At 41.8% G+C, this 26,080-nt stretch overlaps 1 protein-coding gene across 3 annotated transcripts in view; it reads left to right on the top strand.

Moving 5' to 3' along the window:
• The window catches only part of galnt14 (UDP-N-acetyl-alpha-D-galactosamine:polypeptide N-acetylgalactosaminyltransferase 14 (GalNAc-T14)), a 136,742-nt gene that overhangs the window by 67,956 nt on the left and 42,706 nt on the right, over positions 1 to 26,080 (top strand). For all 3 annotated transcript variants that reach the window (XM_067481714.1, XM_067481713.1, XM_067481715.1), the window contains exons 3-4: positions 12,852 to 12,950; positions 25,108 to 25,175. In XM_067481714.1, the coding sequence (XP_067337815.1) occupies positions 12,852 to 12,950; positions 25,108 to 25,175 (167 nt within the window). The remainder of the gene's footprint in view (positions 1 to 12,851; positions 12,951 to 25,107; positions 25,176 to 26,080) is intronic.

Raw genomic sequence — 26,080 nt, 5'->3', positions numbered from 1 at the left:
GTCTATCTTAAATAACGAGTTTTGGAATTTTCTTAATGAATCCTATTTTTAACCATTGCTTTATCTTCCAAAATAAATGTAAGCATGTAAGCACATTTGTAAAAATGGTAAAAATGTAAAATTGTGTTGAGCACTGGTCCCTGAATGTGGTTAAATCAAACCGGCATTGTGTCATTTCTAAGTCCTGGATAAGAGTCGATCGCTGGCTTGGAGAATCAGACATGTTGTCGGGATGGTTGAGGTTAGGTGTTAGTGAATGTCAATGGGAGTTGCAGCCATGTCAGGACTGACACAAACACACACAGAATAATGGGACATACTCTCCTCTGCCTCGTACTGTAATGTGAGAAGCAGCTTACAGGAGGAAAGTGTGGACTGTCAGGCTGCCTCCTGTGGAAATTGGCCACTGTGACATTCTCCTGGAAGCATATGAGGTAAAGATCTGAAATATGCAGCGATTTCTGATACATTTGCTACCATATGCATGGAGTGATGAACATGTGATGAAACACCAACTGCTATTATAATACGTATTATGATTATTATTATCACTATTATTGTGGATTATTGATCTATTTCCCACTAAATAATACTACATTTTACTGATATGCTGTAAAACTTTTAGAAGGAAGATTTGTTTGGGGAAATACCTGAGGGGTAAAGAGACCCCTAAAGATACTCGCTCATCCAGCAGCATTAGTGCTACAGCCAACCATCATGTCGCAGGCTCCTGTATCAGTTTCTGCACTTAAAGACAACATCTGTTAGCTAGTTAGTTAAAGGCTGCTCAGGTTTAGTGCCGTGTGACCTGGAGCTCATAATTGCAATTTGTTGATATGTTGACTGGACCATTATGGTAAAAATATTACATTTCTAGCATTTTGTTCAAGATCCACTTTAGGACTTAAGACACTTTGCATTTTTACATGATGCTGCAGGAAACGTGCTTTCGTTACATTACACCTTCAAGCACCATTAAACTATGTGCTACATGGCAGCATCGGCCCCAACCCCCCCCCCCCCAAAAAAACGGACACATATCCGTTTTAGCCATTGGAACTTGGTTTCACTTAAGGAAGGATATCATCTTCAGTCTCCCTGTCTTGTAGCTCGTGCTATCACAGCAACAGCAACACAACTTCAAAAGTCAGAGCTGTAACAGAACTTGGGCTCGTTATGCTGCATTTTGAACTGTAGGTTGAGTTCTGCATTTTCTCTTCAGCAAAATAGAAAACGCTATGGTTTTCTTGTCAGCTATAAATATGGATCACCATGTCAGCTTCCCGACACTGAAAGTAGAGCCTGAGTTTAGCATCTGCCTCAGTGTGACTGAATCCTAATGCGTGTTTACTCTTAAAATGTGCTCTGCTCAGCACTAACAACTAGAACCGCAAGGAAACTTGTTGACAGATGTGTTGCTCGTCTTCTGCTGTTGCAGCATGTGTGCATCGCCATACAGTGTACAGCACTATGAACAATACACAGCTCTCTGGTTTTCACAGTCTATATATGTCTGCGTCTCCCCGGCTCTCTCCTCCAAATTCACTCTCTTTTTTTTTACTCGTCTGCACAGGAGACTCAAAATGGCAGGCTGCTGGTCCATGTCAAGCTCCATCTGGCAGGTTGACATCACCTGAAAAACTGTCACCTTTCACATTTGTTTTCTGCAAGAGTTTTCCAGAGCAGCAGCAGAGATTTGGGGTTTTGACGGCTGTATATTAACCAGCTGTAAAATCTAAACTCCTCTCACAATGGTAAGAGCCACGAGGTTTAAATGTTTAGGGACACTGCTGTTGAACGTGGCCTTTTCTTGCCTCTTGATCCACAGTTTCACATTCAGAAAACATGTATTTTTACTGATAAATCACAAATCAGGGTTTTGGATCAAACAGTGCATGAAAATGACAAACACAAACCAAACACCCTGCAATTATCTCTGTCATGCAGCTGCATTTAAAAGCCACAAACGGGGGTTTAGTTGCTGTTCCACTTTTTTCACTGTGAGATATCTTTGCCTCTGATTTTCACTCCTATTAACTCGCTAACCTTTCTTTATAAATTGCTCTTTGTTTGTCGCGGCTGTGTCTTTTTTTGGTATTTTTGGATCCCCCCTTTGCTGCCATCCTCACTCTGCCCACTCTCATCCAATGTTCTGTGGAGTGCGTTTTCCTGATAGAGCGGCAGAAATACAGACAAGAATGTAAAGCAGAAAGCGAAAGGGAGCGAGAACAGACTCCCTTTCCTGCTCTCCATCACTTTCTGTGACAAATCTTTAGTCGGCTTTATTGTTCAAAGACTTGTCTTAGTTCAGATTCTGGTTTCTCTCTGCTCTGACGTGACCGGATTAAAGTAAAGAGATGGACAGAGAGGAAAAAAACAAGAGAGTGAAGCTGAGGAGAGACAGAGTAGGAAGGAATGAGGACATTATGACATTATTATCATTCATAATTTAGTAACTTTAGTGCTAATGGCATTATTAACAGTAGTGATAGTGAGGGTAGAGAAAGTATTGGTAGTAACAACTGCAGTTGTAGCTATAGTAAAAGTACTGGTAGATATGTCATTATTTTAGTAATTGGATTTATTACGAGTAGCGTTAGTATTACACTGATTGTGATTATCAGTAGTAGATTTAATAGCACAAGTGGTGACTCAGTGGACGTAGTAATAACATATTTAAATGTATTTTGCCATAGAAAGTCTGTGTTTCCCTAAATCCCAGTGAAGAACGTCCTCGTGGGGGTTTTAACAGTCACGGCACAGTTACCAACTCATGTGTGGTGTCAGTCGGCAAAGTTTCTTCACAGAGCTTTTTCTTCCATAACAATGTAAAAAGAGAGGAAAAGAAAGTCGACTAACTAGAGCCCTGCACCCACAGCAAGAGCAGTTTTATGTTTTAGTAAAGGGCTAAAAATATCTGTTGTCTAAAAGATTGGATGCACATTATTTGATATAATAAATAATTGAATGTTGTTCTTATTGCTGCACACACACACACAAAATCTACAGCTAGAATTCTGTACGTGTATATACAAGATGACGTACACGGTGTCAAATTCATGCAAAATGTTTCCACCTTTGCATAAACACAGACTTCTGCACACACACGTACGCACACACACACACACACACACACACTCATAGGCAGGGAAAGTTGTAGAAGTGTGAAGCATGAATAAATAAGCAGCATGAGGGTGAAGCATCTTTCCCCAGCAGTCCCAGCCTCATGTTTTTCAAACACTCTGAAAACTCTGGAAAACACGAGCCTCTCCGCTCCGCTGGGGGACGGCAGCAGCGCTAACAAGGAACCAGAGGGGCGCCGGCAGTTGGTAAAATAATATTTTTTCTTCTCTTTAAAAAAAAGCATCCCATCTTTTTGTGTTGTATCTGAAAATCACTGCCTTTGTTCAGCTCTCCCTCTTCTGTCAACTCCACCACTAACGAGTCAAATGCCGCTTTGGCTTCGAGGCCGTCAAAGTCTTCCCTTCTCTGGTTTAGTTTGCCGGCTGCAGGTGTGGTTAACCTAACGAAGAGGTCACAACGAGCTCTTTGAGTGGCATTGCTCTCCTAATAATCTGAGGGTGTTGTGGTTAGTTTCGTCTCTCTCCTTAAAAAAAAACCTTATAGGTTCTAATCGTACATCAGGGCAGTTAGAGAACCATGAGGATCGAGCACCTTACTTGTTAAGCTGCGACTCTGCTCATCGCTTTGACAACTTCACCATCTGCTGCTAACACAAAACTGATTCATGAAGATCAACAACTAAGTCAAAATGCTAATATTAAAACAAATGCTGTGTATTTAATTCTCAAACAAATAGTTTTTTTCAGTTCCGCGTCTGCAGTAGTAGCATCGTGAGCAGCTCTGCGATGGTATAACGATGTTAGAGTACTACACACCTGATTAAACACTGGTCTAGGCTTGTTCCCCTTGTTCATCTACACTGTAACTGTAGTCAGAGTTAAAATTTAACCTGGGGAAAACCACAACTACTGCCACTTCTTTAAAAGTAGACTTAACAGAAAGACGTCAAACATTTACATAAAGATAGTGGTCTTGGCGGTGATCAGGATAACAGGCGTTTTATGGTACATAGTCTGATTATGCAGGGTGTCTGGACTCAGGATCAGTGGTTCGACTCCTGGTCCTTCCTGGTTATGTGTCAAAGTGTCATTGGACACTGAACCCCAAGGTGCTTCTGTCGTTGCTGTGTGGATGAGAAGCAACATCACAAAGTGCTTTGAATGACTGTGCTACATAAGCTACGTGACCCCAGGTCAGACCCAGAATCTGGCCTGGGAACATCTTGGGATCCCCCATGACAAACCAGAAGATGTGACTAAGGTGAGAGTCTGGACGTCCGGACTACCCTGCTGAACTTGTTGCCATAGCAACCCTACCTCCAATACGTGGCGTACTTCTGAATCCATTCACTTTGGAGATTCTGTATCTCATGGAGATCAGTGGTTTTGTTGAGCTGGGTTAAGGCCAGAGAGAATATGAATCCGGTTCAGCTATGGTGCTGTTGAGGCATAATGCTACATTCTCCACCAGGCAGTAAATCGACAATAAAACCATACAATAAGAAACCATTTTTTCCCTGTGTGTTGTTACGTAACACCAACTACAAAACCAAAAACCAAAACCTAACCGCTGCCTAAACCCAACATTAAGTATTTTTATGCCCAAACCAAACCTGGCGTGAAAAGCAAATTGTCTGAGTACAGTTTGCATCCTGCGGAAAACGCTGCTTCATATTAAACCAAAATAACATTCAACGAGTACTTTTTCTGTCTGAACTAATTGTTTCTTTGCTGTACACATTGTCGCACACATGGATTCTGTCACGTGTGGGTTAGCAGGCAGGTTAGCACTCAGCATTAGCAGCCACAAAAGCGATGCAGCACAATGGAAGAACTGGGTGTCTAACTAACATCAGAAATACAAAAGCAATTTTATTTTTTTAGATATTAATTTATTTCCTTTCTGTGGTCCGTGTACCAGCACTGATCAGTACATAGTCGTAGCCTGGTCACTGACAATCCCTGATATCTTCATACACTTATATCATCAGATTGTCAGTCATGGTATATAGTCTGTTGTTTCTGGTTTTAGCACAGAACTTTCTGAGCAGAGGAAAGTTATTTTCTTGCAACATACGTAGATTTTATGAAATAATGATTCATTTCTTGAAATCAAAATGTTACTTGCGCCAACTGACGAATGATGCACCGTCCATTCACTACACAGTGTAATGAGAGTAATGGCTTTGTTTTTCTTCTATCCTGTAGTAATGTTTTCCTCCTATTGATTCACCTGATTTGCTATCTACGTGCTGCATATGCTGTAACGAAACATGCTTAGATCTTTACCAGATTTTCCACACTGTCATCTCCCTAAGGAGGCTCTATTTTAAATCCTGTTAGTGAGCTAGAGCTCTAATCTTTTGGGACTTGTTCATACTTTACACTTAAACAACCTAACAAACAGCTGTCACCTCTGCGGTTACAATGGGATTGAGATGACTTTACTGTCGCTGTATAAAAGCAAAAGATGACTTCAGCAGCAGAAGTGAGTGCACATGAGATCACAACCTGGTCATTTTCGGTTGCAGAACACACCGACTCTTTCACTCATTCTGGGGACTCAACCTGCTTCAATTAAAATTGGTGAATGTACGGAAACTATTCATTTGAGCTTTTCATTCATTAGAGTCATTGACTCGGAAATTTCCCTAATGGAATTTTCCAGTATAAGGAGAAATGAGGCATTATCAACTGTCCCTCGCTGTCGTTTTTTTTTTTTTTTCTTTTCTTCCTCTCGGTCTGTACAAGTGAAATCCCTCACTCCCTCTTTCCCTGACACTACGAGTGTGTATAAATATGTAAATGGCTGTTGCCTAACCAGCCAAAACTAGGCCATCTCCTCCTCTGCGAAACACCTGAATGCGAGACAGAGATAGTGGGAAGAAAAAGAAAGGCCAGAGGTGAAAAGCTTACCAAAATATCTTACTCCAGCAGGCGCGCTGCTACTTTGCTCAGATTAAACTGACATTGTTCCATATCGTGCCGCTCAAGTAAAAAATAAATGATACAATATTCCCATTGCACGTGTTTAGCTCTCAGAATATCACATTAAATAGAGGAAACATTTGATACTTGTTTTTAAAATTTATGTATTAAAAAAAAAAAAAAAAAGCTTTTATTTCCACACTTCACCGCTCAGCATTGCTGCCTACATTGGTGCAGACAGAGAGGAAATGATTCAAATTGAATTAAAAACTGTTTAGTTTGCTGTGTGCTAATTGCCTGAGCTGTTATATTGTGAGGAAAAGTGAGCTGAAAGATTTTTGTCTCAAGTCAAGTTTCATTCATTAGGAAGTCGAATCTTAAAGCTTTAAGCTTCTTTTACGTGACAGTGTGTGTTAAACAGCGAGGGTGCAGGTCAAGAGTCGGGTGTAGACTAACAGAGGATGGGAGGAGAAGAGCGGGTTACTTTCGGTCTCGTGTTTGCACTAGTTTGACCTTCTGAACTTGCTAATTGTAGCTTTTTTCGAAAAGCCAGCCCTCTTTTATTTCAGCACCTGAAACTGCTACTGGTCTTAAAACTCATGTATCTGATCTGTTGATACTGCTGAATTATTGATATTGGAGTAAACGGGCAGCAGCAATCACCTGGTAACACACACACACACACACACACACACACACAAGACCGAACAAGTACAGGAAGGTTTTTCAGCTAGACACTAAGGCTTTGGATCATTTGGAGACTCCAAGTAATCAATGTTATTACAATATGCTGATGTTAATAAACAAAGCTAGAGCGTTCATTTTTCATAAAGTCACAAACTGTAATTTACAGTCAAATTCAATTCCTTTGTAACTTTTTCTAATTCATTTTTCTATAGACATATGCTCCATAACTTTTGTATTGCGTAGAAGTGCTATTACCGCCTCCTCTGACAGGAACTCCCAGAACAGCCAATCAGAGAAACCCAAACCCTAATTTGCATGTATCTGCGCCATGAGGTCTGACACAGCACGAGTGTTTGACGCCGTGGGTGAATTGATTTCGAACTAAAAACTAAACAAAACTTGATTCTGTTAGCGAGACAGGACCATTGATTTGTATTTACTTTCTCCAGCTCCAGTTTGGGGAGCACATGTCTACACCTGGCATAAAACTTTCATCTACATTAACTCTGTGCTCCTACCTGGAAAACTCCTCCAGATGACCCCACGGACACGGGCATGAATCAGTATGGATGGCAGTGGAAAAACTGAACTCTTGGACTCCTTCATGAGGTCGCTGAAAAAAACAGGGTCAACTTTCCAGACTTTTAGGGAGGTGAAGCATTTACTGCAGCTCTTTTGTGGCAGAATTCGCTCCCAAATCGCTGCTTTAAATCACCGCTGACTCCCTCCAAGTCTTTATGTCGTTACGGTGGCGACTTTTTCAGCCTGGAGTGAGCGAGAGGAGGCTGAGAGACACGGAGGGCACAGCAGGGCGCTGGGAAGAGAGCGAAATTGAAGGGAGGAAAAGCCGAGAGGCAGAACGAGCGAAGGACAGAGAGAGAGAGTGTGTGTGTTAGAGGTGTTAATCAGAGGCTGTAGGTAGGTGGTGTGTGTGTGTGTGTGTGTGTGTGTCTGACAGTATCTCAGGGCTACATCAGTGGCCATTAGTATTGTGCAGCACGAACACACACTTTGACAGGTCAGCTGCAGCCGCCCGCAGAGAGGAACTCTGTGTGTGTGGGTCTGTGTGTGTGGACTGTGCTGGGTTTGACCTCTCCTTTCATGTGTTTATCTCACCTCCAGATGAACTTTGATGAGCCGGCACACACACACACACACACACACACTCCTCAAATGGCTCAGCTCATCAAATATAAATGACGTTCGCACCATCTGGATAGAAATCGAAAACACACTGTTTGTCTCCTGCTCTTACTCCATTTTCATTTCCCCTTATTTTTTAAACTCAGACCCCCCCCCCCCCCCCCCATCTTCTCTAGCTGACCTTCTTCTGCTCTTCCTCACAGTCTTCTTAATTTTTCTTCTCATCTTCATCTCCTGCCTATTATCGAACACTGCACTGGAAATAAACAGCTTCAAATTGGGAGATTTTTTTTTTTTTTTTTTTTTGTGATTAAATCTGAATTTCTGTCCTAAAAGAAAATTCTGTTTTATTTTCTTCTGTGAATAGACAGGACTACAGTACAGTAGCTGTCTCAGCAGGACCTTCAAGCAGTTGATCATCCAAACACTTCACTCTTATTTCCCTTTGTTTGCTTCTCTCTTCTTTTCACTCTCCTCCACTTGCTGTGCTTTGAATCCTCCTTCATCTAATGACTCTGTTTTTTTCTGCCCCTCTCACAGCAGTTTTCACTTATTTTCTTCTATTTCCTGCACCTATTGTTTCCTCTCCTCTATCTACTAGCCACCATTTTTTGTTCCTTCTTTCCATGTTCCTCTCCTCTCTCTCTCTCACCTCCTTCTCTCCCTCCACTTTCCTTCCTCTCCTATCCTAATCAGTATGTCTCCTTTAGCCTTTTTGGCTTTCACAATAAATGTCTCTTCTATAACCTTATTTATTGCCTGTAATTTGTTCTTCTCTAGTGTTTCTATCCCTCTGCTCGCCTTCCTCATCTTCTTTTCCTGCCCTCTCACTCTTCCTTAAGTGTGTGTTCTCATGAGCTTTGATGCATCAGGAAGCACACACACACACACACATAGACACGCACACACACACGCTCTGGGAGTATGGAAGCTTGTTCATATCAGCTATAACATCAGTCATCTGTCAGCACAACTTTTATCTGTACATCTCTGTCTGTCTCTCTCTCTGCCTGTCTGTCACTGTGTCTCGGCCTTTTTCATCCCTCTCTGGCATCCTCTCTCTCTCTGTCTGTCACACACACACACACACACACACACACACTCACTCCCGCAGTAGCAGCTCGTCTTTATCTTCTTATCTCCCCTCTCTAGTAGAGCTGCTGAATACATCAACTGCAGGAAAACCAGAGATGGAGACAGGGAGATACAGGGATGGAGCAGGCAGAGAGAGGCATGATGGGATATGATATGACAAATATATACGGGGCATGATCACATTCTCACTAGGAGAGAGGGAAAGACAATGGGACAGGGAAGGACAGAAAGAAGGTAACGTGGATGTATAGTGACAACTGCCTCTTCTAGTTGTGAGACATTTTTCCATTCATCTCTTTACAGTTGGTCCAAATTTGTCACTAAAACCAACAATGAATTGTTTCCGCTCGGCTGTGACGTCTTTCAGTCGGCGCTGCAGACCTCCGCTGTTGCCCGAAAAAGCTGAACACACCGCTCCACTGGGTGACATCATTCCTAAACGCGTGAGGATAAAAAATGTAAAAATGTGCTGAGGAAGGAGACATTGCCTCGAGACGTTAGACACGCACAGTTGACTCTTGCTACGTCCCACTGCTGGTTTTATGGCAATTGGGATCATTTAGGGCACAGTGGAGCGGTGTGTCTGGCTGATGTGCTTTTAGTCATTTTTGGACAACAACAGAGGTCTACTGCCATCGGCCTGTGACAAACCACACGTAGTCCTGGATTCTCTGCTTTATCTTCTTCTCGCACAAGCGCAGAACGTGCAACAGACAACAGGTGACGTGAGCTGAGGAGGCAGTTGGTGTGTCATGGTCCTAAGAACCCGATTTTGGACTGACAGACATCATCCAAGAGTGAGGACGCCATCGTCTTTATGGGAGTTGTTGAAAATACAATTTATTTAGAAATTGCCCGAAGATGCGTTTATTCAGTGTTTAGATTACAGATAAATCAACTGATGATAGAAAAGAAAAAGGATTTAATTTCCCCTTTATGTACATTTTTCAACAATGAAAGTAAAACTTCTAAAATCTTACATTCTATAATCTGCTTTGGTGATATTGTTTCCCCACTTAATCATTGTGCCCCTAAACTTAAAAAAAAAAAAATTCAAATTGCGAGTTAATGAGGTGCTGATAGTATTATTTCACAGCTGGGTGCTCGTGTGCACTGACTGATGCTGCGTGCCGACCTGTTAATACAACAAATTAGGAGTTGAGATTGTTTTCTAACTTAGAGCAAATCACAGGAGGCGGTTCAGTGTTTGGCTCAAGGACACTTTGATGTCAGAGTTTAATCTGCAAAAAAAAAGGATGTGAATACTGTATATGCAGCATTTGTCTTGATTTGTTAATATCTTTATTTAAATGACACTACAAATTGCCATAGTCCGTTTTATCTGGTAGCTAAATCAGTTGGCATCAGGAGTTTGCAAACCTGGAGTCCAATCAACAAAACAACGTAGTGGTGGTGTGACGTCTGTGTGACGTCGAAGAATTTTTAAAAGAAGCATTTGTGGATTTGAATTATGTTTTCAAAAAAAACCAAAAGATCTCAGCAGATGGTCAGGAATTGTTGGTTTGCATAAAAATGGAAAGTAATCTCAAAGATTGTAGATATTGGAGGCAGATCTCCAAGAGTTAGAGCATTAACCAACGACAGTGTCAGCAGTTTGATTCCCAGCTCCTTGTGTGTAAACGTTGAAGTGTCTTAGGGTAAGCTGCTCCTGCTGGCTCAGGCTGGCACCTTGCATGGCAGCGCTGCCACCATTGGTGTGTGAGTGGGTGAATGAGCAGCAACACTGTAAAGCACTTTGTCCAGTAAAGTAGAAAATGGTAAATGCTCTGCACTTTTCTACCTTACTGGTACCCAAAGCGCTTTACACTGCCAACGGGGAGCTGCCGTGCACTTTAACACGTAACAGGGGAAGCCAGGAGCTGAACCGACTACACTGAGCTCGGTAGGCAACTGCTCTGCCTCCTGAGCCACAGGATAGCTCAATATGTTTATTCATCAGTCCATCAAACATAATCTGAGACAATGTAGTTGGTTCAGCGAAGATCTGCTGTGCGGCCACTGGGCCCCGTTAGACAAAGGAAATCCTCCACCCGGAGTTAACCACAGTTCACCCTCTTCATGTTAGAAACACAGATCTATGTTTAAATATATACAATAAGCACAAAGGGAAACATGTAAAGGCACAAAATACAAAAGAGGATGAAAAAAAATTCATGAAAACTACACAAATGACCAGAAATACATTAAAAACAAAAACAAAACGAGAAGAACAATTATTAAAAAGCAGACATGTCAGCATTTGGTCCAGTCATTTATTATGATCCGCAAAGCATTAACACAACGGTGTTAAATCATCTGTTAAGTTCATTTTCATAGAGCAGTGTTTCTGTACATAAGCTTTGTGATGCAGAACGTGTAACTACAGTTTCATAGGTGCAGGAAAAAAAGAAAATACATCAAAGGGTGAAGGAAGCACTGTTAATACATGATCCAAAATACATCATATTCCTTAATAGTTTGTCATACAATCACATTTTATTAGTGAGGATTGTGGATCAGACAAATAAACACAACCGGCCAAACTTCATAGATGTTCTTTAAGTGAATATTTTATTAATAGCTATCTCTGACATGGACTTTGCTCCCAGATCACAGCTTGTCAGACTGTTTTTGGTGTCGGCTTATTTCACATTCTTGAAAAGTACCTGCCTCTGAACTGCAGAAGCTATGATTTATTCTGTGAAAAGATATCTTCGCTTTTTAAACTACAAAGTAAGGCAGCACCAGAGAGAGAGAGAGAGAGAGAGAGACTGAAAAAATATAAAAGTCAGGTTATGATAAATACAGCTTTTTTGGAAAAAAGCTCTGATTTGAACTCAGAGGATTTCCAGAAATACTGCTTTGCTTTAAATTACACTTGTTAAAAATGATTTTTAGTTTCCTGTAACATTAGTTTGATGACTTTGATGCTGCAATGTAGAGATGACAGCTTGTAATGCAACGCTATGGGATTAAAAGAAAACATCACTGTATGTGTTCGTTGGGGCCGGTGGCTCAGTGGTAGAGCATTGGGTGGGGATGCAGAAGGCCACGGGCTCGAACCCCACCCCACCAGGTTTGGCCCCACCCAGCCGGACCACCTCGGTGACGGTACCGAGCCCGGAATAACATGGGAGTGTTTCAGCAGGAAGGCTTCAGCTTCAGCTTGGCTCATGTCACTGTCTCTATGCGACATTTTTCCATTTTTGCTTTGCTTTTTGTAGAGTAACAGGCGACTTAATAAAGTGAGGAACATCAGTCAAATGTCTCTTTCAGTATGTGTAGCTGAATATTCCAACTGCAACCTAGTAAAGCAGTAATGAAACCCATTATGCAAGCAGCAAGCTGGCTGAAAGGTGCAGTGTCTCAGGTTAAGACCTACCCACACACACACACACACACACACACACACACACATAGCTGAGAACTTGAGGTTTTTAAAATTGAAGGGCAGACAAAAGAGTGCAGAGTGTTTCTGTTTGAAAATGTCACCAATCCATCAATCTGATAGGTAAAGGCCAGACTTCTCATTATGCTGTGTGTGTGTGTGTGTGTGTGTGTGTGTGAGCACACAGATGCTTTTTCCCCCTTTTAATAAGAAAAGGCTGCTGACCCAGCACAGGCAGGTCTGACAGTGACACTCTAACATAGTGTGTTTTAATGAGCCTCTAGCTGGTCATATAGAATTAATTTTCAACAGGTCTGATGGCTCAGTCTTTGTACTTGTGTGTGTGTGTGTGTGTGGGGGGGGGGGGGGGGTATTTTACCTAAACGATGATTTATTACTTAAAAAAGTAACAGTTACCTATTAGACTCTGCAAGTGGATTCACTCGTTCTGAGAACAATGAAGACAAAAGAAACATCTAGAGTAAATAAGTCAACGTCAGTCTGAGTTTGTCTTCTTCTTGCTGCAGGTGCACAACTCTTCACTACAGCTCTGATCTTCCACCAACCTCCATCATCATCACCTTCCACAATGAAGCCCGATCCACCCTGCTGCGCACAATCAGGAGGTGAGACACACACTCCCACACACACTCACACACACACAGTCTTTATACCTTTAAAGAATTTCCTCATTTGTATTATTTTTAATGTATTGCAGCTGCAGTGCATCTGATTTGCATGCGGTAAAAATGATGCAAAGTCCCGGCAGTGAATTCTGGCACAATATTTGCTATCAGCCGCTTTAATCTTTAATTACTGCTAGAAGCATCAGCCTTTAGAAACCTGTATCGGTCAAAGTTTTGTTGGCTCCTGAGGAACAACGTGTTTAGCTGCCAAAATGTACGGTGATGGTGCAGCCGAAGCAGACGGACACACACCTTCCTTGACCTACAGTCTCTGGACCATTTTTCTGTCATTGTGTTTGATGATATCAGCAGTTTGCCACACACACATGTGATACAAAGAGACACACTCCTCCAGGGTTTGGCCCGAGTTCAGCTCATTATACCAGTCAGTCAGCAGGGACTCTACGTCTCCTTACTATCACAGAGGACATTGTGTGTTTAGTGTGTGTGTCTGTGTGTGTGTGTGTGTGTGTGTGTGTGTTGTCTCCCCTTCAGCCCTTCTCAAAGCTCTGCAGTTTTCAACCAATTAAAAGACAATCTGTCTCTCTGGGCCCCTCTGCTCCTTTTGGCTCGGACTCTCTCTCTGCTCAGAGTGTGTGTGTGTGTGGTTTTGCTGGCAGAGACTTGGAAGTGGAAGTAGTTTTGCAGCTTTTTTAGTTTATGAATGTGGAGCCGTGGCTCTCACCAGGAGACACAGGGTGCAAACGTTTTTATTTCATTTGAAAAGATGCAAAAATAAAATCGTCGAAAACAAAAACTCTATATGTGATATATACCAACCATAATATTTTTATTTTGGGTATTAAAGCCCCAAAGTGTTTACCACATTGTGCCCAGATGCCCGATTACTGGACTATAAACCTTTGGAGTCCCGGGCTGAACTGCGTAACACTTCATGGCACCGTGTAGTTAGTCGCTGGCTCAGTGCTCTCGTAACTCATTTGTGGATATTTTTAACATGGCACGACATGGTGGAGGCAGCAAGAAGGGGATGAAGCAACGACGAGAGTGAGAAGATGAGTAAACATGAGAAGATGAGAACATGAGCAAATACATTGGCCTTAACTTGTTGGCAGGTTTCTCCCCCTTTTTTCAAAGGGCTTCGGTGCTGTCTGTAGATGAGGGGGGGCTGCAGCTTCTGACAGACAGAAGCTTTGTGGTGTTACAAATAATAATTTCACTTAGGACCATAAGACAGGAACTATCCACCCTGATTTTACAGCTCTTTGATTAGTTGTTAACATGTTTATGGCTGACGGTGGTGACATCACAACTGACAGAGATCGACAGTAACTACAGCTCTATCTGAAGTTTGCTTCGTTTTACCAACTTATTCCACCTCCATTTTCCTCCGTGGACTCTACAGTCCAGGTTGTAGGTCTCTGCAGATTAAAAGCGCAAATATTGATCTTTGCGCTTTATAATGATGATCCATGAAGAAACACATTTTTAGCCACTTGTTTTGTCACGTTCTGCTCCATTCATTCATCCAAAAGTGCATCAACAAATGATTCAACGATCTGTTTGACTCAAGTGGAGTTAAGGAAACAAAGAAGCAAATACAAAACAAAAAAGACTGATCCACCATCTGATTCATAATGATATTTACAAGCTGCCATTTCCTGTTTCACTCAAGAGGGAAAGAGGCAACAGGTTCACTTTGAGAGAAGTGCTTCAACTGGAGAAGCGAAGCACTTTGGTAAAGTGGAGAAAAGTTCATCCTGCTCCAACAAATCGCTTGACATTTACAGTTTGTGTATGAGTCAGTGAATCACGGGGAGGGAGCTGGCAACCAGGAAAACAAGCTACAGACACAAAATGGTGACATAACGACTAATGAGAAATGGAGTTTGAAGAAAAATGCTGAACAGTTTTTGGAGGATGTTTCTATGAAAACAGAGTTTACAAAAGGATGTGGACTTTGTATTTACAAGCTAGATCTTTAAGTCTTAATACCATTAAAGAAGGTGACCATCCTGTGTTTATGGAACATTTTGCCCATTAATTAAAAAATATATATAATTAATCAACCACTTGCAATAAGCAAATACATTTTTTCATACGCATTTCTAATTTCTACAGATACATCATACTGTAGCTTTAATGGTACCACAGCTGTGAAATACTGGACATGACTTCCAATTTACATACACTGGCTTTAAACAATCATTTACTGTGTGAGTGCATTAAAAACATGATCTTTGCACCAATAGTCTGACACCAACATGACCCAAATCTAGCTTATTCTAGCTTTATTGAAAGTGCTACAATATAAAAGTTGTTATGTTTGTATGCGTAAACCTGCAGCATGTTCTAGATGTTGAGCTAAAGAACTCTATGTAATAAAGGGCAAAAATATCTATATAGTCTTGAGTTTATTATGTAAAGTGCCTGGAGATTGGTGCTATATAAATAAAGTTGAATTGAAAAATTCAATTGAAGAACTGTCCTTGAGCAAAGCAAAGCGTTTAATGGGCACAACAACAGCAGACGACTCTCTGCGGCTCCTAAATGTGAATGTCTGCACCAAAGTACTGAGCTGAGAAAAAGCCTCCGTCATCACTCTTTACGGGTGAATACTTCAGAAAAAATGTCAATCTGCTTATTCTCCAATCTTCCTCTGGATCGCAGCCAAAACTTTCCAAAAGATATCGAGCGTTGTGAAAGTTTTCCTTAGTGGCTTTGAAAGATATTTAGTCGAAGACAGCAACAAAAAAAAAAAACAAACAACAAATTGCAATCTAATTTCAAGCGTCAGTTTTCAAGCATAAAATACTAATAAAAGAAAACCTTGAATAGCCAGATAATAGCTAGATAAGTTTGCTTTTTGCTATCTGCAATCACGCTTTGCTCCGTAGACTCTGAAAACACTGATCGCAAATTGAATCCCTACAATTACATTATAAAAGGGTGTCATTTTGGTCGTTTTGTGTGCTTTGGGGTTCAGCGATATGCAGGCTGAACTTTAATAAGTTTGATTTCTGAGACAATGATGGGCACTTTGAGAGCTTTTCATCTTAGGATCAAAGAGCTGCTTTCTGATGGAGAGCCAGGCTTGTCGATATTTAATCAAGCTCCGATCCCAAAATTGATCTCATCTTCTCCGTCTCCTCTGGGCGGGAGATAAGCAGACGTAGAGAAGGGGCAACGCGACAGAATGAGAACAAGAGAGAGCGAAGGGATGTGGAGCTGTTCAGGACGTATTTGGTTTTAATGGGTTTTAGTTTGAGTTGACTTTGCATGTGTGTGTGTGTGTGTGTGTGTGTGTGTGTGTGCGTTGATGTAAAACAGCCTCCTGAGCTGAAATTATGGACGAGCCACAGGAGGCTCACAGAGGAAGAGGGAGTGGAAGAGAAGAATCTCCTCCGATGTGACAAATATTATGAGATCAAAGCTGCTGCATTTAGAATTCTGACTCATTAATCCCGAATTGAATGACAACTGATCCTACAACAACATTACAGAGGGAGCAGCATAAAAAATACATCAAACCTAATGCGTTTCTTGTTTTAGCCTGTTTTTACTGGGATAACATCTGCAGGCAAACCAGTGTAACCATGCTGGATGTTAACTCACTGGAGAAAAGGGTTAAACACGGTAAATATCTGATGTTTCTGCTGATTCCCGGCCTGCATTTTTCATTCATTGTTGCTTACGTACATTGATTAAGCAGCAGATTGATTCCATGTGCACATTCACACAAACACTCCTGTACAATAATCCATATATTCTATGCCCCCCGCACACATATTGCAGAATAATATTAACCACATTCAATACAATTATTGCGAAATAAAAATGCTCCCACCAAGATTTATGTGCAGATTGGCAAAAACTGCATTTTAGAGCAGGATGCACATAGGCAGTGGCAGCAGAAATAAGTGGGGGACTGTAGGTGGAGAAACAGCGAGGCCACATTAGATTCACAGTACTTTCCCATTTTCTACTGACCAGCAAACAACAAGCGATGTCCCAGGCTGAGTACAAGTATACACATTTGAGTACTCACTGATATTGAGTACTGATACAGTTACTAAACTATTTAGCTTCTAGTATGAGATGCTGGACAGTAAAATCCTCATTGATCCACTGCAGCCAAGCAAAACCCGTGAGAACAGAAATGCACAGCAAATATGCAGAAAACCGTGCAGGTGTTCAATAAATGGAGCAACTTTCACTGATAAGAACAGAGCGAAAAGGAAAAAAGGCAACATGTGGGCAACATGGAATAACTTCAGGGAAGTTCTAGTTACTATACTCTCATTCATTTTAAATAGAGTGGCCAAAACATTAGAACCACCTCTGCTTATAATGCACTCCAGTACAACTCCACTACCCACTTTGACCTCCATACTAACAAGAGACCAGATTTATCACGTTTCTGACAGTGATCAGTGAAAAACTTCGAATTCATGGCAGAGCCGCTGTGCTGGAATACATTAGATTGTACAGGTGTACCTAATAAAGTGGCCAGTGAGTGTATAGCCATTGTTGTTGCTGATGTCAGGAGCAAATATCAAATATCGTTGGGATGTCACACATGCTATTTGGAAACGGAGCCATTTTCGTTGGCATATCAAGCAAAGCTGCATGTGATGCGTCCAATTAATTCAACTTTATTTAGATAACGCCGATTCACAACAAAGTCGTCTTAAGGCACCTTACTGAATAAAGTCAAGACTAACTGAGCTAGCTACTACATTATATAATGATGTCTACGGTACAAGTGTTGTTGAAATCCCAGGACATTTGTGCAGTTTGTAACTATAGGTGTGTACACTATGTACATGCCTCCTAACGTGGAGGTAGCAGTGGGATTAGGCCTCACTAGCCTTATTTTGTGCCTAAACCAAACATGTAATGCAGCATTTCTGACTGTCGTGTTACGCCGTGCGGCTTTTTGGTGCCGCTCGTGCTATTTTCGTGCCTCTTGCCTAACGATGCATGTTTAACAGATTCCTGCCATCATGGAGGCAGGTTAAAGTACATTACTTGTTGCTTGGTGTCATGTTTTGTAAAAGATGCCCATTTCTACCTACTGGGTATTTTCTGATTGATGTTTTTCAGATCTTTTCCTTCTCCCTTAAATTGGATTCAGTATAACCTCTTTCTTCCCTGTTTTTCCTTTTGGTTTATTTTTATTGATTATACATGTGTCCTCAGTGGAGGTTTGTCTACATCTGTCAATAGATGTTGTTAACTATCGATAGAAAAAGCATCTTCTTTCAGCTACAGGTTAATGATATTTTGCTCTTGACTTCTGTAATGAAATCAGTCCACAGCGACATATGTGGAAAAACTTGAAAGTGACTGGAAAATTCGACTCAGTTATCCATCTAATTACCCACTTGGTCTATCAGTCAGTCTGTAACTCAGCCAACCAGGCATCCTGCTCTGCTCAGCAGCCAGCAGTCATTCGGAGCGTAGAAATGCCACGTCTAGATCAGCACCAGCTCAGCACTTTCTGATTCAGTGGTCCTAAAAGCGCCCAGTAAAGAGTCTGGATCACTTCCTCTACAACTGATCACTCAGGATTTATTAGGAAGAGGTCATTAGGCCGATTTATAGTTTTTGCTTTCTACTGCAAGTTATGTGTCTTCCACTGGCCTGCTCTGTTCTCCCCTTCTCTTCTGTTTTATTCCTCTCGTGAACACTGTGGGACCCAAGATAGTCCCCCCATAGACAGATCATGAGAAAACGACTGAAAGAGGGTCAATAGACAGACAAGTCAACTCGAACTGAAGCATGAATATGAGAAGTCACATTGTGCGTTTATTTCCTTGTTCTAAATCTGCTTTCAGTGTGCTTTTGTCTTCTTTGTTCTCAGGACATTTTATGTCTTTTGGTTTTTAGTTGCTTTTCTCTTTTTGGTCTTTTTGCATCTTTTAAATGGAGATTAATATCTGAAGTTCAGAAGCAGGACCACACCTCTAACACCGACCTTCCGGTTTATCGTCTTTAAATGCCCCCCGGCCGCAATCGTCAGAGCATTCTCATTTTTCTCATATTCTATTGTCCCCATAGGGCCAGGGGGGTCTGCTGTGCATGGAGTAATAGCAGAGCCTGCCCAAGGTCTTTCCCAAACTGCAGTCATCCTGGACCATCACTCCATCCAACCATGGTCATCTCGTAGCATCACCTAGCAAAGTTCCTATTGAGCAGCTGCTAATTATTCTTTTTATCTTCTAGAAACTCTTCCATCGAATCAGATTTGAGTGTGTGGTCCTTGCTCGTGAGCTGAGGTTTACAGTTTTTAAACACCCACTTCACCCAGAATGCCTAAAATAATCTATTTTTGTTTGCTGTTTTATATGTTACCAGACAGCATTCAACATACGTGATTAGGCAGCATTCACAAAGCACATGCATTAATCACCCAGCTTCAACTGTGATTAGATAGCATTCGTCAGAAGTCGACGCTGTTTACAGCACCGCGATATCGAGAATCACTGATACCACACAATGCTTGTATGAGGCGTTAGATTGTCCTTGATAAGTTTACGCGTGAAGCGTTCACTAACCAAACAGACATCAGGCGGTAGTTACAGAAAACAGACAGACAAAAGTGCAGTATTTCCTGTGGACAAACTAGACTTTGATCCCTTTGAAAGAAAGCTGCTGATACATGTAGATGTATGGCCCCCAATCAGCAGTGGTGAGACAGTATTTACTGGGTGCAGATATATAGTATAATTTATCACTGGTGGTCAGACAGAACAGAACATACAGTATTGAGTGGCTGAATCAGGGTTTCTTTCTAAGAACACTTTCTGTGGATGTGCTGGGAAAGGCTTTCTGTCAGAGCAAGAAAGATTTAAGATGCAGTAAAAAAAAAAAAAAAGAAAAGTGACAGTGTATAATTTAAAAAAGCTAAATCTTGCCACATATTTTAAAAGTGGCTTGGCTCAGAAAATAATCTCATCCCACGATCATTTTAGAATAAAAATAGGAGCTTAAATAATAGACATCTAATTTTGCAGTGAAGCTCTTACAGCCGCTGTCAGACGCCCTGATAGAGAAACAGGCCTGAGAAAGATGACAGGATGCGGATCAATGGGAAAAGCGTGTGTATTCACAGGGGGCGAGAAAGCAATGATGAATTACTTCAGCCAGGTAGAGGATGGAAGCGCTGGCTGTCAGCTAACCAATCAGGCAGACAGAGGGAGAAGGAGGGAGAAAACCGAGCCGAGGTACGAACGCAGGAAGACAGGAAGGCAGACAGCTTTAGAGAGGATGAAAAATAGCTAAACTGCACCCCGAGCAAAGTCTAATAGCACATGAACAGCAGAAACTAATAGGATTCTTCACCTGTAGGGAATGGTGTTAGTGAAAAACAATTCTGCAACTGATTTACAATAGCAGTAAGAAAATACCTGGTACGCATGGAAGGAGCGAGTTGCAATGTGTTTTTACAGTAACCAGCGGAGCAGAAGATATCTAACTCACAACAGCTGAAAACAACTCTTCTCAGGTGTAAATAAACCCATAAATCCTGGGCAGCAGAGAGGAAAAACAATCTAAAGCCTGCAATAGAAGTTTTGTAGTCGTGGCACATCTGCTGCCATCGTGCAGGAGCAGTGGACAAGCTGACAAAGAAATTAACGCAAAAGCCTGATTTTGTCTTTCGGAGTTGATGGCTGAACGGTGGCGTTACATGAAGTGGCTCTTTAACCTGAGCTTTAACAAAATGAGCAGATCTGTTGCAACATCTACAACTAATTTCCGAGAATAAAATGTTGAAATCTTGATGGTCCTGGTTTGTTTATCACCACATTTGATGCCATTTGCTTGTCGAAATAGTGAAGACGGTTTCACATTAACAGTACTGCAGAATACTTCATGATAGCTGCCGAAAAAATTTATTTCTTGGAAATAAGTAAATAGCACAATGGCACTGTAAGTAATTCTTTACCCAGTGTACAATTTATTGGACTGGACAAACACACAGTTCAAACCTGTGCAAAACTATGTACAAAAATAATACAAATGACAACAAAATAAACCTAAAACTGGTGGAAACTAAATAAAGAAAACTAGGCCCATTAACATTGGGCCAGTGGCAGCAGGTGTTCGTCTAAGCTGTGACAAGCAGCAACTCTGAGGAGCTTTGTATATCAGAAGCCCCTCTTACAAAGACAAACCACAATTAAATAATAATCAATTACCGTTTCTATGTAGAAATAATATAAACGTCTTTAATATTTTATTCTAATGTGTCTCACACAGGAAGGTAAACGATTGATGTTACAATATGTAACGTAATCATAAACTCCCCCTCTATCACACCCCAGCATGGTACGATCCAATTTCCCCTCCTATGAAGAGCTGTGGAACCTCCCACTTCCTGTTTCAAGGTCTGGACCTCCACCCTGCTGGTGGATGTAGTGAAGCAAACATTTGGTTAATGCTACATTCATAACTGTTTATAGAAAATGGGTCAAAAATGGGTTTTCCCTTTAACCTGTACATTATGTCAATGTTTAAACTAAAGTGTCTAAAAGAGATTTAGTGTTAAGTAGCTTAGCTATATGCTAACATGTTAGCATAGAGCATAAAGTCAAAACTACACAGATATGTAGAGGAAACCCAACAATTCGCCCTTTAACAAGCCCCACAGAAAAGTGGAGAGGAAAGAAGCCTCCAGCAGAACCAGGCTCCGGGTGGTTCGGCCGTCGGTTGGGGTGAGTGGAAAGTGGAGACAGAAAAGAAAGAAGCAACATATTTAGCCTTTGGGTCAGTAACCAATTTACTGGGAAGGTTTAAACTTCCTCTTGATGGTGATAGTGGTGAATGAAAATTAAGGGGACAGGAGATATGTTACCGGTTTTCTTCAGAGCCACATTTCCATCAACATCTCACTTTAGTTGACATATTTTGCACGTGAAAACCTGAGATCATTTGTTGCTATGCATCATCCTCTTGCAACGCTACCTGCTAAAAGTGACATGCAGCTAAATTCCAAATGTACTGAATGTAACTGCAAGCAAATTAGATTTTCTAATAACAGGATAAAAACTATAAAACCTATGAAAATAATCCCATTTGGTGTCATCCACACACCCTGTATCAAACATTGTTTGGAACTTCGTAGCAATCCATCAAACGTGACACAAAATGTTAAACCCTGTGAAGGTTCTAGAAGACGGCATGGCAGGAGCTCATCAGTGTCTTTAGGATTCGTCCTCTGGGGGACGTCAATGTCTGTGCCAATCCACACAATAGCTGTACAAAAGAGCGTCGGACTGACTTTGCCAACTCGTTTAAAACATAAAAGTGTTAGTAACATTTAAAATGGCAAGTGGGCTCTTTTTAAAACAATGCAACGGTCGCCCTGGGGTAACCATTTAAAAGGAAAGCGAAGAAAAGGACGCTTTAGTGCAAAGCAAGTTGTAGAATAAATCTTATTTTCATGCAAAGCTCCCCAGGTTTCACTTTCCTCCCCATTTCTCTTGTTGACGGCACCTCAGGGAAACTTTACCCTCGTTCCTTTAGAAGCACATGAACACAAACACGCCTCTGACCGTCTGCAGTCTGAAGACTGAAATCTCGGGTCTGCTACTCGAGCTCAGTCCACGCCTCACGTTCAGCCAGGCTGATGCTACAGGAAATGAGGTACTTGGCTAACCATCCATCAGTCCATTCTCTGAACTGCTTGTGCTGTTCAGGGTCAGCCAGGGCTGGATCCTGCCTCTGCGTAGCACGGGCTGGACTGATGAGACACAAAATCAATGTAACACATACGTCTGTGAACAGAAAGCAGTTCATCATGTACGACTGTCAGCTTTCGTAGCCGCTAGCACACAGCTGGGGACCTGTGACATTACCTCAGCGTTACCAGCTTTTTGTCACTTTTATCCAAATTGCCTCACTCTGAGCACTGGTGGCTGCTGTGGGAATTGAACCCCTCAACCCGGCAGTTGTATAGAAGCACCCACTTAGAGACAGTGGGGTTCAATTCCCGGCGGGGACCACACGCAGCCGTAGAGGCGCAGGCTCTGGAGGCACTTTGGACGAAAGCGCTCTCCAAATGGCAGCTGTAGGTAATGAAAATTTTTCCGAAAAAAAAAAAGAAAAAAATTCCCCCTAAAATTGATATATAGAGTGTTGGAAATGAGCGGTGCAGATATAGAGCTGCTATTCTGTGGCAGCCGACTGCGGTATTGTCAGTGGTGATAATATTTTCTGTGAGCTGAAGATAGCTTCTCCCTCAGCACGCCTGAGGGGAGGTTAAGCCTCATAGCTAGTGGCCTGTGAACCAGAGAATGGGAACTGTGTGTGTGTGTGTGTGTGTGTGTGTGTGTGTGTGTGTGTGTGTGTGAGAGAGAGATGAAAAAAGGAGGTGGAGAAAGAACTGAGAAAGGAATAACATTGTAACGTTGTTAGATATCGGATAGACGGGATAAATACAGTATTTTGTTTCTCTTTCGTCTGAATTTCTCGACCTCAATATTTCTTCCCTCCTTTCGTTCATTTGCTTGCCCCCCACATTTCCACCTCATCCATCTCATCCATCCATCCATCCATCCGTGCATCCATCTCTCCTGATCAGCCCTCAGAGCTGCACGGAGAGTGGGACGTACAGTCGGGGTTATTTGTCTCCCTTACTCGTCTGCCATTCTTCTCTCTCCCTCCTCCCTTTTATTCCTACACCCCACCCCCACCCCTCCCTGCTTCCATCCCTCCTCCTGATGGGGTCTGGTGCCTCGGAGACTCATAGCTTTGCTCCACACCTCCTCCCCCTACATTATCAACCTCCATTCCTCTTATTTCGCTTCTACACTTCACTTCATTCCTCCTGAATCCCATTCACCTCCTTTGGCTCTGTGTCCTGGCTCCATTCTTCCCATCATTTCCTTCATCCTTCCTGCTTCCTGTTCCTCTTTCTCATTTCCCCTTTTCCTTTTTTAAACGTTTTTCATTTTCTTTTTGTCAGTTCTTCCAAGCAGCTCTTCCCACTCTCCCCTTCCCTCCCACCCCCATCGCCTCCCTCTTTCCTTTCCCTCGTCTGTTTCGTCTTTTCACCCTTTTTCTGTCCTCTATCAAACTTCCTCTCCATCCTCCTCATGTTCAAGTTCTGTTTCTTTTTCTTCAACCCATTGCACCTTCATCTCTTTCCTTCCTTTACTTCCATCCTTCCCCTCGAGCCTCTTTTCTCTCTCTCTTTATCCTTTTTTACTATTCCCATGTATTTTCTGTCGTCTTTTGCTTTTTCTTTCTCCTCATTCCATCACTCCATCCCTTTCTTCGTCGTTTCTTCTTCTTCGCCCCCTCATGCATTAATTCTCCTCTGTCCTTCCTAAATTCTCCTTCATTCCCTTTGATTCATCCTCTCCAAAATGCTCCTTTTCCCTTTAATCCTTTTTCTTTTATCCTGCCCTCTTTTCCTGTCATTTTTCTTCTTCTATCGTCCTATTCTTGTTCTATTTAATTCCCTTCATCCGTCCCTTACACTCTCCCCTTATGTTTCCCTTATGTTGATCTTTTCCTCCTTTCTATTTTCTTTATCTTTTTTCCCTGCATAATATCTTGCACTCAGCCCCTCTTGTTCCTTTATTTTCACACTTAATCATTCTCACCTGCTCCTCTCTTCCCTTGCATTTCTATGTAGCCTTTGCTCTCCTCCTTCTCCTCCCTTCTTTCTCCTTCCTTTCACACATTCCCTCCTTCCCCTCTCCTCTCCTCCCCCCTCAGCGTTACCTAGGGGGGATGATGAACACAGAGGTTATTGAAGAGTGGAAATAATGAAATAAAAGAAACCCACCCAGAACAAAACACATATTCTCATTTTCTTCCAGTAAAAGTTATGAATTTTTTATGTTTCAATCTTCCTCTTTAATGAAATAGTTTTTTAGAGGCGACACATCATACATTTTCATAACGGAATTTGGGCTGACATTTTCAGTATGTTGTTTTATATGGCGTGCAGTGCATGCATAATGGATTCATGAGCACCTGAGTGAGTGTGTGTGAGTGTGGCTTGGCATTTACTTCACCACACCTTTCTGTAAATTGCAAATGCTTTTTTTTTCCTCGGCTGTTTTTCCGTGCGTGTGCATATTTTAGACTAATGTTTTACTTTGTCTCTTTTTCTTAACAGCGTTTTAAACCGGACTCCAGTTCATCTCATACACGAGATCATTCTGGTGGACGACTTCAGTGGCGACGGTGAGCTGCAGCTGGACGCACATGTATACATGCAAACACAAATACCCGCGTTCCAGGTCTCTCTTCCAGGCCAGAGAAAATAGAGATAAGCCCTAAATAACAGGTCAATGGGATAAATGTGTCCACAGCAGCTGGGTCCACAGTTTCGGGATTAGAATGGAGGTGAAAGGAAGCACTCTGGCTTAGGGAAGGAACCAACAAGCTCTGTGAACATTATCTCACATGCAGCTGTGTCAGCTCTGTCTCCAGAGACACAGGAAGTCAGGCTGAAAGAGACCAAACAGTCAGAGAAAACAGTGTAGATTTCTGTAAGAATTAAACTGGCAGTAGTATCCGTAAAAAGGAGCTACGTTATATTGCCAAAAGTATTCGCTCACCCATCCAAATAAATGAATTCAGGTGCACAAAGCAAGGTCCATAAAGACATGGATGAGTGACTTAGTGTGGAAGAACTTGACTGGCCTGCACAGAGTCCTGACCTCAACCCGATAAAACACCTTTGGGATGAATTAGAGCGAAGACTGCGAGCACTGTGTATTATGTATTTCATAAACACACTCCTGAACCTGGTGGAAAGTCTTCCCAGAAGAGTTGAAGCTGTTATAGCTGCAAAGGGTGGACCGACGTCATATTAACCCCTATGGGTTAAGAATGGGATGTCACTAAAGTTCATATGGGTCTAAAGGCACGTGAGCCAATACTTTTGGCAATATAGTGTATGTTATAGGTGGGTTTTGCTTTTTTGCTGACTACAAATCAATTGAAAAGACTGAAGAAAAAAACCCAGCTATGAGTTTATCTTGCTAAAAAGCATTCGTACTCCTCCTTGTCACAGAGCTATGCTGTTCAATAACACTATAGAACAGATCAAGGCTTCGCACCTTTGCAGGTCCCAACATTTTATT

This window comes from Channa argus, chromosome 17 (genome assembly GCF_033026475.1).
Source record: "Channa argus isolate prfri chromosome 17, Channa argus male v1.0, whole genome shotgun sequence".
Lineage (NCBI taxonomy): Eukaryota > Metazoa > Chordata > Actinopteri > Anabantiformes > Channidae > Channa > Channa argus.
This window is presented reverse-complemented; position numbering and strand designations above follow the sequence as displayed.